The sequence below is a fragment of the Populus euphratica genome, unplaced genomic scaffold (assembly GCF_000495115.2).
Source record: "Populus euphratica unplaced genomic scaffold, PopEup_1.0 scaffold38.1, whole genome shotgun sequence".
In the NCBI taxonomy this organism is placed as follows: Eukaryota; Viridiplantae; Streptophyta; class Magnoliopsida; order Malpighiales; family Salicaceae; genus Populus; species Populus euphratica.
This window is the reverse complement of record NW_011499911.1, coordinates 1,082,810-1,097,901: the sequence shown is the minus strand read 5'-3', so window position 1 is coordinate 1,097,901 and position 15,092 is coordinate 1,082,810. Positions and strand designations below refer to the sequence as shown.

The window sequence follows — 15,092 nt, the reverse complement described above, 5'->3', positions numbered from 1 at the left end:
CTTATATTATTAGATACATTATTGTAAAACATATTTTAGTTAAGGAGTTATTGATACTTCAAGTGCAAAATGATGATATAAAACCATGATAAAAATGCACTTTTAAGTACTAATCAGTAGATCACTAGATCAGTCCACTAGGCCAGGCCAAATATTATAAAAAAAAAGGTTCAATGATTTCTCATAGCACGTAAGAAGAAACATTATGGATTCAGATAATGTATTATCTATTTTGTCCTCTACTATACTAAACAATTGCTTGGCCAGCAAGGGTAACGTCATTTTTTTTTTTGGATCAAAATGTTATTTGTTAATTGATCGAGAACAATTTAATAATTTAATGTTTTTTATATACATTAAATTACTTTGTCGCTTTTAAAAGTTAAAAAAAAATAGGCCTATTGTCCAGGAGCTTTTGTGTATATTTGATTTTATTTGCATAGTTAAAGGACAATGGCACCTTTAAAAGCTAAAAAATATTGACCTTACAGAGATAGGTTTTTTGTATTTATATTTTTTTTTGTATAATTAAATGACATGTCTAATTTTAACTTAAAAAATATCAAGCTTGATGGGGAGGGTGTTTTCATCTTTGTTATCCTTAGAACTTTTTAGTAATTCAAATTATTAAAATATTAAAAATCAATATAAAATAGTGAGGCATGCTACACAGCGTCATTATTCCCCACGCTAAATTGAAGGTATGTGAGTTGTATTCTAATTGCCGAAATCTACCAATAATCATTTCATCCAATACATCAAATGTTAGTGTAACGGTTAGAATAACATATATTTTTTTTTTATATTAACATGGATGTCCGGGCCAGCTTGCACGCACCACGACTAATCCCACGGGCCCTGAAGTTAACGACCATGTAAGCTTCCAGTGGTCATCATATGAGCAACCAAGGACTCGAACCTGAGACCACAAAGAGAGCAAACTCCTTAGTCCCAAGTCTTTACCACTTGGCCATCACCTAGATGGTTGTTAGAATAGCATATTTGATCTAGTTAGCGGCATTTCGGCAATAATAAAAGTTTCTCTTTCTCCTTTTTTTCTTCTTTTTCTTCGATGCTTTGGTATTCATGCATATCCTTAAAAATTTAGATGTGTCCTCCTTGTTATAGTTGTCTTAAAGTTTTTCCTCATTTGTTTATATTTATTTGTTTTGATTTTAGTGATTCTTAAGGATTTTTTTTGTTTCAATCTCATCTCCCTCTACATTTATTTGTTTTTGTTTTTGTTTTTATTTTTTTATTTTAATAATATAATAACTTGGGACACGAGAGATTTAGGAAAATTCAGATTTTTAAGCCAAGAAAAGTTTAGTGTCTCAGTACCAAACGATTCTAGGACATTTAATATACAGTACATTAGATTAAAACATTGTTACAAAAGATTCTTTCCATAAGCTACCAAGGGAACCGGGTAACAAGGCGCATGAACACATGGCGAGCCCTCAATATTGAAATACATTTTTCTATGACTGCGAGATATGAAAGCGTAGACGTACTGTAATGATTGTGCAGTTACATTGCAGCTAAGCAAGCGGCGCCAGCACAGGGACTTCATCTTCTTTTTTTTGTGGGTTGTTTAAGAACCGCCGGTCCGAAGGAGCTAAATAAGGAGCTGATTGTGATAAGAACTTGCTCAGAAGCAATCCTGACACAACAAACATGCATCTCCGGCACATTAAATTATTCATGATTTTTTATTAAATTCTAATCTAATCAAGAAGTGCTAAGTACTCTTAGATATATATGTATATATATGTATACACGTTGACAAGTGAAGTTGTGAGCAATTTTCATTTTATAAAGGATAATTGATAAATATATCTTACTTATTCTTTTAGCTTTTTAAACCAATTTTCATTTTATTAAGTTTATTTGTATTCAAGCTTGTAGCTTTTTAAACCAATTTTCATTTTATTAAGTTTATTTGTATTGAGCTTGTTGGTTAATTTCATTTTGAAATTTCACAAATTCTAGTTTGGAAAATTACTTAGCTACGGGATTTGTTTTTTTTTATTATTATTTTAAACTAATGTTATTCTCATATTTTATCTATTGATATTTAATTTATTGGAGATTAAACTCTCTCTCTCTATATATATATATATATGCTTGTTCTTTTTATTTTGGGTCTTATTAGATTTATTTTCTCAAAATAATTTTTTTAATTAAATAAAATTGATTGATTGAATATTAATAAATATTCACCTCACTGTTTTGTTTAATTTGCTTTTACATGTAATTGCTTTAGTGAATCATGCTGTTTCTTTCAATATTATCTTGCATCTTTTTTGTAGTGGAATTTGAATCAAATCAACAACCTCTTTTGGCTATAGGTGATGTCCATGATTGAGTGGCAATGAGTTTCAATGATTTTTTTGTTTTTTTTATATCTTTATAGATATGATATCAATGATTTAATTTTTTTTTATTGAGTATATTTTTACTATTTGTTTTTCATTGTTGCCTTCAATTTAAACATATTATTAAATTAATTGACTTTATTAAATATAATTAATGACCAAATTATCAAGTTTTTTTTACTTCTTTCACAACAATTTTCTTCCGCGGCATACAGCAAGTTATCAATCTAGTATTATTTATTGGAGTTGGTTAGTTCATCAGTACACCCATGTCAATTATATAAAGAAAAGAAAAAATAAACACAATTGTGTTGCCTCAGATGAATCCACGTAAATCCCATGGTTTATAACTTGCCATCAAATTCGGGCTTCCTATAAATAAAATAACAATTATGATGAAAAATAAGATAAAAAGGCTAAAATTGACCTACAAAAATACATATAAAAGAAAGACATTGGCAATGATTACATGCGCAATTATCGGCTCAACGGAGTGAGATCCTTCATCGTCAGCCCCATGTGGCGAGGCAACAAGAAAAAGAAAAAAGAAAGAGATCCCATTTAAAAATAAATTGAAGTCAAAGAGACTATTAGTGTGCTGTCCCATTCGAATCCAACTTGGTCACTCGATCGATCATAAGGTAGAGCTTGCTCGCTTGTCTAGCCCTGTGTGTTGCCCCCCATCAATTGTGCAGACTGCAAATAGAACAATTAATCATGAAGTGTTTAAGGATATGGTGTGAATTATATTTTTTAAAATTTTTAATTTTTTATTAAAAATATTATTTTAATATTATTTTAACATGTTGATATTAAAAAAAATTAAAAAATAACAAAATTTCATTTCAATATATATTTAAATGAAAAATATCTCAAATCACCATCTTATTATAATTTCAATTTAATCCTTATATAATGTTTATATAGTAATTCAAAATAATAATTTATTTTAATTTATTTTTTATATAGTTATCATGATATATATTTTAACATTAAATTAATATAAAAATATCTGAATATTAAATTATATTTTTTAAAAAATAATTTATAATGAGTTGATAAGATCAAATTTACAAATTTACTAATCTAATAATGATGAGTTGTAAAATCAAGAGGAGTGTAAAGTGTTTCATAACCTTTACTGCTCATTCGTTACTTAATTTGTTAGCTATAATCTTCGTTGCTGAATTTGTAAGTTACAATCGACAAATTAGCTATGCTTCACTGAAAGTTTATTTATTTCTATTTATGTGTTTAAAATTATTCTTCAAAAAAATTATTTTTTTTGTTATTTTAAAATTATTTTAAAATATTAATATCAAAAATAAATTTTCAAAAAATAAAAAATTATTTTTTCCATTTTAAAATGAAAAATATATTTTTAAAAAATAACCATTAACAGAATATAAAAATAAAAAGGCTGTAAATCCATGGCACTAGCCATGTAGCCATCCATGCTAACCTCCTTTTAAGCTAAACCGCTTAGGAAGGTAAAACCAAAGGGCCGGACTAGCTTGTCGAGGAGGGTTAACAGGCTGTCCGCAACCCCTTGGGTGAAAAAGTCTGCAGAACCAGGAATGAGACCATTTCTCGCAATTGATGGCGAAAAAAAACCCATTTTATTATTATTATTATTATTTGGAAAATCTTACCATTTCATAAACATCCGGCCCAGCACACACAGCTGTTTTGATTTTATTATTACAGAGCTAGACTATGGGCATTAAGACCAAAAAAAACAATTAGCATAATGATTGGTTTTGTGCTCTTGTTTCAGCTCCATAGACCGCGTGAGCATGGAGGAGGATGCTGCTTTCAACTTTCTTTGAGTACACGTAGCACTATCTTCCTTCAGTTTTTAATTACGACTTGGCTTCAGCTTCCCCGCTGGATCCCCTTGTTGCGTTGGTGTCAAGGGAATCGTGTTTTAGTTGGTTTATGCATACACATACCCAAAATTTTAGTGTCTATTGTTTAAATTAAATTTTTAGTAATTTTAGATTATTTTAATACTAAAAATAAATTTTAAAAAATAAAAATATATTATTTTAATATATTTTCAAACAAAATACATTTTAAAAAATTACTGTATCTTTGTCACAAACACCTCCATCTCCGGAACACTCTCTAGATTAATGATGGGTAACTTGGCTGGAAAAAAATAAAAAATCATTAATAAATACTGAAAATATAATAGAAATTATTTAAAAAATTACAACGGATTCCCCAGCATCAAGTTTTTATTATATTCAAGCCCTATTTATTATTATTTATTAAATAATAAATTTAAATATTCATGCGTTATTTATTAAATTCTAAGTATTATTTATTAAATTTCAAATTATTTTTTATTATTCAAAGTAGTTTATATATATGTATATATAGTGTTAATTTCGGTTGATAATAAATGGAACGTTCTACACTCTGATGGGAGAACGGATGGCATTGATATTTACTTCTTCACACTTATTATAAATAAATAAATAAATATCTAGACGAAGAAGCATCGAAGAAAGGCAGAGAGATCCCATTCCCATACAGCTCTGCCTCCCTTGCTTTTATAAAAAGACACCAGCTCCGAGCCAAACCAAAGTCCCACCGACCAGCTCCCATTCAACAAAGCTCCCACGCATTTTCACACCACAGATTTAAAGCTTAGCCGCGCACCCTCAAAGCCCTTACATTATTCCCAGCAAAGCTAGCTCGCTCCCTCCACAGATTGAAAAAACAAAAAACACAGAAAGCAATTTATGGACTCTATCAATTCCTTCAAAGGATATGGTAAGGTGGATGAGGCAGAGCAGCAAGCCTTCCGGAAAAGATCGCGGAAGCGTTTGATCATTATCGTTGTCTCCTCCATCGTTCTTTTAGCTGTGATAATTGGTGCTGTTATAGGAGTTGTTGTGCACAAACGAAACAACAAGTCATCATCCAACCCGGTTCCTCCTCCTGAGTTGACTCCAGCCACTTCACTGAAGGCGGTTTGCAGTGTGACTCAGTACCCAGCGTCATGTTTCTCCAGCATCTCTGCCCTTGAAATGGGTAACACCACAGACCCGGAAGTGCTTTTCAAGCTCTCTTTACGTGTTGCTGTGAATGAGCTCTCCAAGCTCAAAGACTACCCTGATAAGCTGATACAAAGCATTAAGGACACAACCCTTCAAGATGCTTTGAAAGTCTGCGCAACCGTGTTTGATGATGCTGTAGATAGACTAAATGACTCCATATCATCAATGGCTGTTGGTGAAGGTGAACAGATTTTATCACCAGCTAAAATGAATGACTTGAAGACTTGGCTCAGTGCTACAATTACCGACCAAGAAACATGTTTAGATGCTCTGCAAGAGTTGAACACTACAAAGCATTTTAACCAGACACTTGTTGATCAAGTCAAGACAGCAATGGAGAACTCTACCGAGTTTGTTAGCAATAGTTTGGCTATTGTGGCAAAAATCTTGGGTTTGCTTTCTGATTTCAACATCCCAATTCATAGAAGGTTACTTGGATTTGAAAGGAGCCATGTTTCAGAATTTCCTCAATGGGTTAGTTTGGGAGATAGAAGGCTACTTCAGGAGTCTAATCCGACGCCGGATGTCACAGTGGCGAAGGACGGTAGTGGGGACTGCGAGACCCTACGTGAGGCGGTAGGAAAGATTCCTAAGAAGAGTAAATCAAGATTCATCATACATGTTAAGGAAGGTGAATATGTGGAGAATGTGATTTTGGACAAAAGCAAGTGGAACGTGATGATTTACGGTGAGGGGAAGGACAAGACAATTGTTTCAGGAAGTCTGAATTTTGTTGATGGAACACCCACCTTCTCTACCGCCACTTTCGGTAAGTCCTGCTTTCTCTATTTGATTACTTTACCAATTATGATTTTAGATCTATGCATCATCCATGACTCAAACTTCACAATTGTTTTCTTGATGTCTTCATGAGTCTTCCTGTGTTTCACATTGCATGATCATTGCCCAAATTTTTGAAACTTGGAAGAAACATGAATGGAACCCAAATCCATATTGTGCCATTTGAATAGTTCAGCTGAGGAATAGAGCAACTAGCAGCAGAATGGCATCTTCTAATGAAAGGGCTAGGAAGGGCACATGGATTTGAATGCCCACTGCCCCATGTGAATTGATGGGGGCAACGCTTACCTCAATTCTGCCGGTCCCTGTAAATGCTTCTTTGAGCATAATAAATTAGTTCTGTGGACCCACCATGTGCTTGTCTGTCTTCTGATTTATAGCCATCATTCCTGATGGTCCCATTTTTTCCCCATAATCCAAACGTAGTGACGGGCCTGCGAGTATGCATAGAGATTTGGACTTTTGACTTATTTGTGGTTTTTAGTATCGTCACTAGTGGAACCGACCGCTGTAGTTTTCAGGTCAGAGATAGGTATAGTGTAGCTGTGGGGAATCAAAGTGCATTAATATCAGCATAAAGAAACTTTAATGACAGCACAAGTGACAGATGCTCGTTGCTTTGTTACTGTGGATGTGGTGGCCGGCACCACTTGCACAAGAACATGGATTCCTCACTTTCTGTCCTAGTGTTGTCACCCAAAAGAGGCCCGTCAAAACCAAAAGAAAAGATTCAAATCTAAGCTTGCTCCATGCCTGCACTCACACTTCTCTAGGAGGATGCTGTTAGGTTCGCATTAATAGCCAAGCTGACCGGTCAATTCTGATAGGGTCATGGATCATTTAATAGCTAGTGGTTCAAATATTTGATGTTTTTTCCGAAAGCTACATCCTTGGAAATTGAGTACTAATTAGTATGCTGTTGTGATCACCAGTGGTTGCGGGTAGGGGGTTCTTTGCCAGAGATATGAAGTTCATTAACACGGCTGGGGCAGCAAAGCATCAGGCAGTGGCCTTCAGGTCCGGGTCGGACATGTCAGTATTTTATCGGTGCGCCTTTGATGCATTTCAGGACACACTCTATGCTCACTCAAATCGACAATTCTACCGTGACTGTGACATTACCGGCACCATTGACTTCATATTCGGCAATGCTGCGGTTGTCTTCCAAAATTGCAACATCCAGCCCAGGCAACCCTTAGCCAACCAATTCAACACCATCACGGCCCAGGGAAAGAAGGATCCTAATCAAAACACTGGCATTTCAATTCAGAAGTGCAAGTTTTCTGCTTTCGATAATGTTACAGCTCCAACTTACCTCGGTAGGCCTTGGAAGGATTACTCCACCACTGTCATTATGCAGTCCGAAATCGGGTCATTCTTGAGACCATCAGGTTGGATGTCATGGGTCAGTGGTGTGGATCCACCGGCCACCATATTCTATGCAGAGTACCAGAACACTGGTCCTGGTGCTAATGTTGATGGAAGGGTTAAATGGACCGGTTACAAGCCAGCTCTTACGGTGGACGAGGCAGGGAAATTTGCTGTGGACCCCTTCATCCAAGGCAGCGAGTGGTTACCACCAACCAGCGTGACATTCCAATCATCGTTATGATTTAAGATTGTTTGGAAGGTGTGATTGTGATCAAGTACCATGATCAAATATCGGTCAAGTTTGGTAAATTAAGTATCACCAGAAGAGGATGATTTTTACGTTTACTTTCTTTCTTTAGAGAGGAGAGGAAAATGTTTATAGATATTAGTGTTCAAACTTTCTTCTTTTGTTACACATTTTATTTTTTATTTTTATTATAAAAAAAAGTGTCAAAGAGCTGTCCTCCATGTACATGTATACCATCCTTTTCAGCTTTCCACCTCTTTTAGATGATTCTTGTTTATGCTGTTTTTTAATTAAGGTTTAACTGTGATTTTGCTGAAATATATGTATTTTTTAAAATTTATTTTTATATGTTAAAATGATTTAATAAAAGTAAAAAAAATTATTTTTTCTTAAAAGACACAGATGAACATGGCCTCAACATGGCCTTTTCCTCTCGCTCATTTCAATATTGTCAGGAGGCCTCCTGTTTACAGATATTAGCGGCCTTTGCCTTTCGTTTCAGCAGTTTTGGATTTTTTATGTTATTTTATTGTTTTGTTGTGATAATATTAAAAAAATATTTTTAAAACATATTTATCTATAAAAATACTTTAAAAAATAAACATACTATATATAAAAATACTTTAAAAAATAAACATACTTTCTAGGTGCTTGTTCACAGTGCTGAGCTTCTGCTAAGTTCTTGAGTTAATTATAATCTCGGTCCCTGTAGTTTGTCGAAAGTAATTGTTTGATTATTATATTGTTAAAAATAACAAAATAGTCTCCTGCCTAGCGTTGACACTCCACAACACTGTAGATTTTTTTTAAAAATAATTCTCTTTTACTTCTTTTATTTCTCAAAAAAGGGAAAAAATTGAAAACATTAAACGAAAGGACTATTGTATATACAAATTTAAGAAAATATGAATTAAATAGATTGTTTTTTAAACCATGACATCTAATTTTGTTAAGCTTTAAGACTTAGTTGTAACAGCTCGAATGTTTTTGATCCATTATACTTTTTATAATGGTATTTATTTATTTATTTATTATATAATTAATTAAAAATAATTTTCTTGAACTCAATGGATTCTATTATCCATGTTACGGTTTCGTGGATAAAGTATAAAACCTAGGTTAATTCAATTCATTATTGTTTTAATATTAAAAAAACATTTTAATTTTAAATTATTTTTTTACATTATTTTGATACATAAAATTAAAATATTAAAATATTATTTTAATATATTTTTAAACATAAAATACTTTAAAAAATATCTATAGTCTGGTATAAAAACTTAACTCCAATTACCGTAAACATCAATGTCCTCCATAAGGACATGTTAATCAAAACCAGCTGTTATATATATATATATATATGTATCCGTGCTTTGCCGTGGATAATAATTTTTATTAATAAGAGTGGATAAACAATCTATTTTGATTAAAAACATTTAATTGAAGGGGAGATAATTGTACATGTTACGAGAAACTCAGGTGAATGACGGAGGGGAAATGTTTTAGAAGAAGAGACAAGAGAAATGGGGGAAAAGACGCAAACGATTTTTAAAAAAATTTAATTAATTTTTTATTTTTAAAATAATCACAATTTTATAATCTAGATCTTAAATTTTTTAGTTTAGCTCAAATTTATATAGATTTTTTTTATCATTTTTTTAGGATGAAGGTTAATTTTAGATTTTATCCCCTAATATTTGGTTAATTAGAAATAAAACTTTGTAGTTTTTTTTTTCCTCATACAAGATAATTTTAATTTTATAACCTAAGTTATGAATTTGAAAGATTCGTTTTAGTTGACTTGGGTTTTTTTTATCTTTTTTTTCAATTTGATCTTTTTTAATTTCATCCTTAGTATTGGATTGATTTGGAATTGACACTTGTTATATTTTTTACTCTTTTTTATAGAGTTATCATGGTTTCATAAATAAGATCAATGGTTTGGCGGGTTAACTTATATTATCTTGAGTCTATTTTTATTTTTTAAAAAAATAATTTTTTTTGTAGTTTTATTTTTTAATATTAAGTTTATTAGTAATAGAGCTTTAGATTTAAAAAAAAATCTATGAAATTATCTCATTTTGATTATCCATGTCACAAGTTCAAATGATTTTCCAAGGTAGACTTAAGTCGCTTTTTTAGCCCATTTTTTTTAAATCTAGTTTTTTTCCCAATTGGGGATTTGATGTCATAATTATTTTTTATTTCATTTCTATAGGGTTATTATATTTTCATGTCTTATGTTGCGAGTTTAGTCAATTTACCCAAGTTAACTTTAGCTGTTTTTTTGCTTAGATTGATGTTTTTTCAATTTTCTCATTTGATATCAGGATATTTAGGAATTGAACTTTATATTTATTTTTTAATCTTTTTTTTATAGTATTATCACAATTTGATGATCTAAGTCATGGATATTATAAGTTAACTAAGATTAACCCGAATAAATTACGCTTTTCACTATCTTACTATTAAAAACAAATAATGTTAACCGGATATCGCTATCTTAGTATTTAAAAAAGGTGTTGTCCATGATACATTATATTTTCAATTAATAATTAAATTACTTTTGTTATAAAAATATATATTAGCAACATATTTATTTATTTAAGAGAAAAATCCATCTTGCAGTATTTATTTAGGGCTTGTTTGAAATTATGGTAGCAGTGGCGATTCAAAGTACTTTTCATTTAGAAATGTATTAAAATGAAGTGTTTTCATTTTAAAAGAAATATTTTTTAGATCAGCACATTAAAATAATATAAAAACATATTTTTTTTTTCACTTTAAGTAAAAGATTCAAAATTTTTGGGAACGCGGTTTGCACCGCGTTCCCAAACATGCTCGTGTGTGTATATGCTAGACGAGGGACAACACTATTTTTCTCATGAAATATTTAAGTGCTGCAAGTATGTTTTTTTTTTAAAAAAAGAAAAACCCAGTTATTTAAGTTACGGTCCCAACAAGCAAGAAAAAGCTATTTTTTTAATTGGACAAAGAAGAGCAACAATATATATGTGTGTGTAAAAAGATCACGATAACTTGAAAGAATCCTTTATGTAAGAGCGGAAAAATGATGTTCATTTTTTAGCCAATAAAATATAAAAAAGAATGAAATAGAGTAAAAAATAACAAAATAATCGATACGAGTCAACTCGAGCTAACATAATAGACAAGTAATGTGGACATTAAAAGGTGGACCGGTCTAGATTAACTCGTAAGACTTGCGTTTTAGATCATGAGATCAAAATAACTTAATATAATTTTTTTAAAAAAAACCATAAAGGTTTTTTTTTTTTTAAAAAAAAACAATGTCAAAGGAAGGCATGAAAAAAGCAAATAAGCGGAAAAAAGAAAGGATGTCAACCGTATTAACTTTTCAATCCTGTGATTAGGATCACCAAACTAGAAATATCATATATGAAAAGAATATGAAACCCAATCCCCAAATAATAAAATGCTAAAGGATGAAATAAAATAAATAAATAAATTACATAAAAATATTCAAAATAAAAATAGCAACTAAACAAATAAGGGTTAAAATAAAAATTAAAAAATAAATTTTGGGGCAACAATAAATTTTAAATAAATTGAAAAAAATAATAACATTATTAAAATAATAAAATAAAATCAAAAGAATTAGGATTAAATTGTTAGAAATAATGTATCACAAATCTGAATTAGATGATAAAATTAAAAACCAATAAATCTTTTATAAAATAGTTGGGGAAAAAAATAAAAACAATATGGATCAAATTAAAAAATAATATATGATAAATTGGAATTGAAATCTAAAATTGAAATCAAATTATTATTTTTATAAAGGATCATGAATAAAAAAATAAAAATAAAAATAAAATAAGAATTGAAGTTAAAATAATAAGAGAAATGACAAACTAGAAATTCTTAGAGAAGGTGAGAGTGAATAAGAAAAAAATAAAAAGGTTTCTAATTGACAAATTCTTTTTTATTTGTTTTTTATCGTATCACCATCACTAGAAACTAGGAGGAGGCAAGCAAGGGTTTGACCCTATAAAACATTTTATATTTATTTATTATTTATTATTTAAATATAAAATAATATAATATTTTTTATTTTAAATAAATAAGTTTTTTAATTATTTTGTTATATTAGTTTTTGCATTCCCTATAAAATACTGCTAGCTCCGCCCCTAACTAGAAAACACCACATGTATAATTCCAAAGTGCAGCGCCTCCCAGAATTAGCTCTTGCACAAGATGAATCATCTAATTTTTTAATTAAAAATTAATTAATAAAACTTAAAAAATGAAAATGCCCTCAATGATGTAGAATTCCAAAAAAAAAATCTATGTAAAAGACAAAAAATGCTACTCTATATTTTTTTTAAGGAATAAATGTTTTATTTTATTGTATTTTAAAAGTAAAATACTAAATAAACCTCTTAAGTAGCTTTAGAGGTTTTAATCAAGAGAATAATTAGAATATTTTACTAAAAACAAATGTTAAAGAGTCAAATTATACGCACGCGCAAAGTTTTTGCCGCTTGAGCCCTTTTTTATACAGGGTACATTTCCATCAAACGCGAAGCTCATGCTTGCGTGTCACACAGGCAGCCATTCTTGTCCTTATTACCATGACTAATTTTGTCGTTACCATGAGCTGGCATTAGAATATGCTGACTATGCAAGCTGTACTTCAACGTCATGAAAGCTCAAAAGAAGAAAGAGGGCCCTACCCTACCACATCTGAAGGTGCACTTCTCTTCGAGCCCCTGTTTCAAAGAACTCCGAGGACAGAGGATAAATTTCCCAATTAGCATACGAAATAAAAAGAAATTGTAAATTATTACCGTGTTGTTTGAAATTGTATTTCAAATAATATTTCATGAAAATTTATTTAATTTTATTTAAAATTAATATTTTATATTTTTAAATTATTTTGATATGCCGATATTAAAAATAAATTTTTTAAAATAAAAATATTATTTTTATATATTTATAAGAAAAAATATTTTAAAAAGTAATTAGTACTATACTCTTAAATACTTTTATGTCAGTAAAAAGTTTAAGTAAGATAGTATATATTTGGATATTACAGTTCTAAGTCGTGATATTTAATTGATATTGCAATTTACGGATATAACATTTAATTAAATATTATGGTTCTGAACCGCAATATCAATTAAATTTTACTCTTATAACAACAAATTTCTCCAACATTTAATTCTAACAAAAAAAGTTTCTTATGAGATTTATTATTTAGTTTATTAATATAATATTTAACTTAGTTAATAATTTTTAAAAGTTATTTTTTAAATTTTTAAAAAAATTGACCATGTTTCCCTTGTATAACTATACCTACAATTACATCATACTTAAAAAACCCTATAAAAATTCATAATATCCAAACTCAACAAATTATCACATTTTATAGATTGCAAGTAGTCCCGGAAAATATACGTGCGCACACACATAAAAAATAAATCTTAAATACTTAAATAATACAATATTATAGTAATTTAAATTCCAAAATATATTAACATAGCTCATTTATCTATTTACGTCTGTGTTGTTTACTAGATGATATGGATTCATGTCTATGTTGTTTACTAGATGATATGGATTCATCAATAACACAACTGTATCTAGCTCATACTTTGCCTAAGTTGATCAAAATTAAATATAATTCATGATACCAAATTTGATTGATATCTTCATACTTAATTACATTGAATCAAACCCAAATTCATAATAAATTAAAATAATTTAAAGAAAATATCAAACTCGTCAACTTGTCAATAATTTAACACAACATATAATTTGTCATAATTCTACCACATTCAAGCTCTATTGCATTAAACCATCAAATGTAGTTAATTTATATTACTAGCTGATTCCAATAATTTTACTTAAGTCTATAATAAATAATTTTTTAAATTTTTGCATGTAAAGTGTCTAAGTTATTGTTTAACAATAAACTATTTCTGTTATTGTTTGTGATATTACTATTCACGTTAATAACAACAATTTCACTATAATGGCTTGGTATAATATGTTATAGGACATTATATATACACATATATAATGTCCTATAACATGTTGAATATAATCCTAACTAAATTATATTATCTTGTTTTTAATTGACAAATTTCTTAGCAAATTCAATCAAATTCCAAACAAATAATGTAAAAGCAAATTTGATCAAAATAAAATATGATTTACAATACCAAATTTGATTGATATCTTCATACTTAATTGCATTGAATCAAACCCAAATTCATAATAAATTAAAATAATTTAAAGAAAATATCAAACTCGTCAACTTATCAATAATTTAACACAATATATAATTTGTCATAATTCTACCACATTCAAGCTCGATTGCATTAAACCATCGAATGTAGTTAATTATATTATTAACTGATTCCAATAATCCACGCAAAATCTATAATTCGACAACTTATCTAAAATTAAATGCAAAACATAATTAATTGAGGTAATTAACATAATTTATTTTAATATTTAACTATATTAAATTAACCCTAATTAATGGTATTCATAACTAACTTATCATTAACTCAATAAATCCTAAATTCAATCTAAATGATTATTCAATTAGAATTAAACTAACCATAAATTCATAGCAATATAGAATGCTTACCTTGCTTGTAGGGCTAGAAAAATAGTTGGGGTGGTGATGACAATATGGTATTGGTGACAACAAAGAGTTTTGAACGAAAAAATATTTAAGAATGCCTAAAAATTAGGATGACATTGATTTTTTAGTGTTTCAAGGGGGAAAAAAACAATTATTTGCTGGGTTTTTTAGAGCGTCTAGTTTTGCATTTAAAAAATAATTTTCAAAATCTTTAATTTTTTTACTTTTAATTATTTTTTTTATAATTTTATATTATTTTAATATAATAATATCAAAAATATTTTTTTTTTTAAAAATTAGTTTGATATCTTATAAAGATAGGAGCTAGAAACATCAATTTTTTTTTTTAAAAAAGAAGATGTTGATGTGTATATATGTTCTTTAATCTTGAGAAAAATTCAATTTTCATGACATGCTATGTTTTTAGAAAAATAATATATTTAAATGTAATTTTTATGAAATGCAGTATTCTTATCATGTTTAGAAATAATATATTTAGTGCTAAAATGAAAATATGTTGTTTTTTTTTTAAATAATATGTTTAAATGTCTGTTTATGGAATGTAATAATTATTTTTTTATATTTGAAAA

At 29.2% G+C, this 15,092-nt stretch overlaps 1 protein-coding gene across 1 annotated transcript; it reads left to right on the top strand.

Annotated features, from left to right (window-relative positions):
- The first annotated feature begins 4,876 nt into the window (after positions 1–4,876).
- Positions 4,877–8,127, top strand: LOC105134016 (pectinesterase 3-like). The gene is made up of 2 exons (XM_011038244.1): positions 4,877–6,215; positions 7,180–8,127. The coding sequence occupies exons 1-2, from the start codon at positions 5,129–5,131 to the stop codon at positions 7,857–7,859; spliced, it is 1,767 nt and encodes a 588-aa protein (XP_011036546.1). The 5' UTR covers positions 4,877–5,128; the 3' UTR covers positions 7,860–8,127.
- The last annotated feature ends 6,965 nt before the right edge of the window (positions 8,128–15,092 follow it).

Bases quoted from the DNA above. Each gene is read 5' to 3' on its own strand.
- LOC105134016 (XM_011038244.1), top strand. From the start codon at position 5,129: ATGGACTCTATCAATTCCTTCAAAGGATATGGTAAGGTGGATGAGGCA. The intron at 6,216-7,179 runs GTAAGTCCTGCT...TGTGATCACCAG, and splicing joins CTTCTCTACCGCCACTTTCG to TGGTTGCGGGTAGGGGGTTC.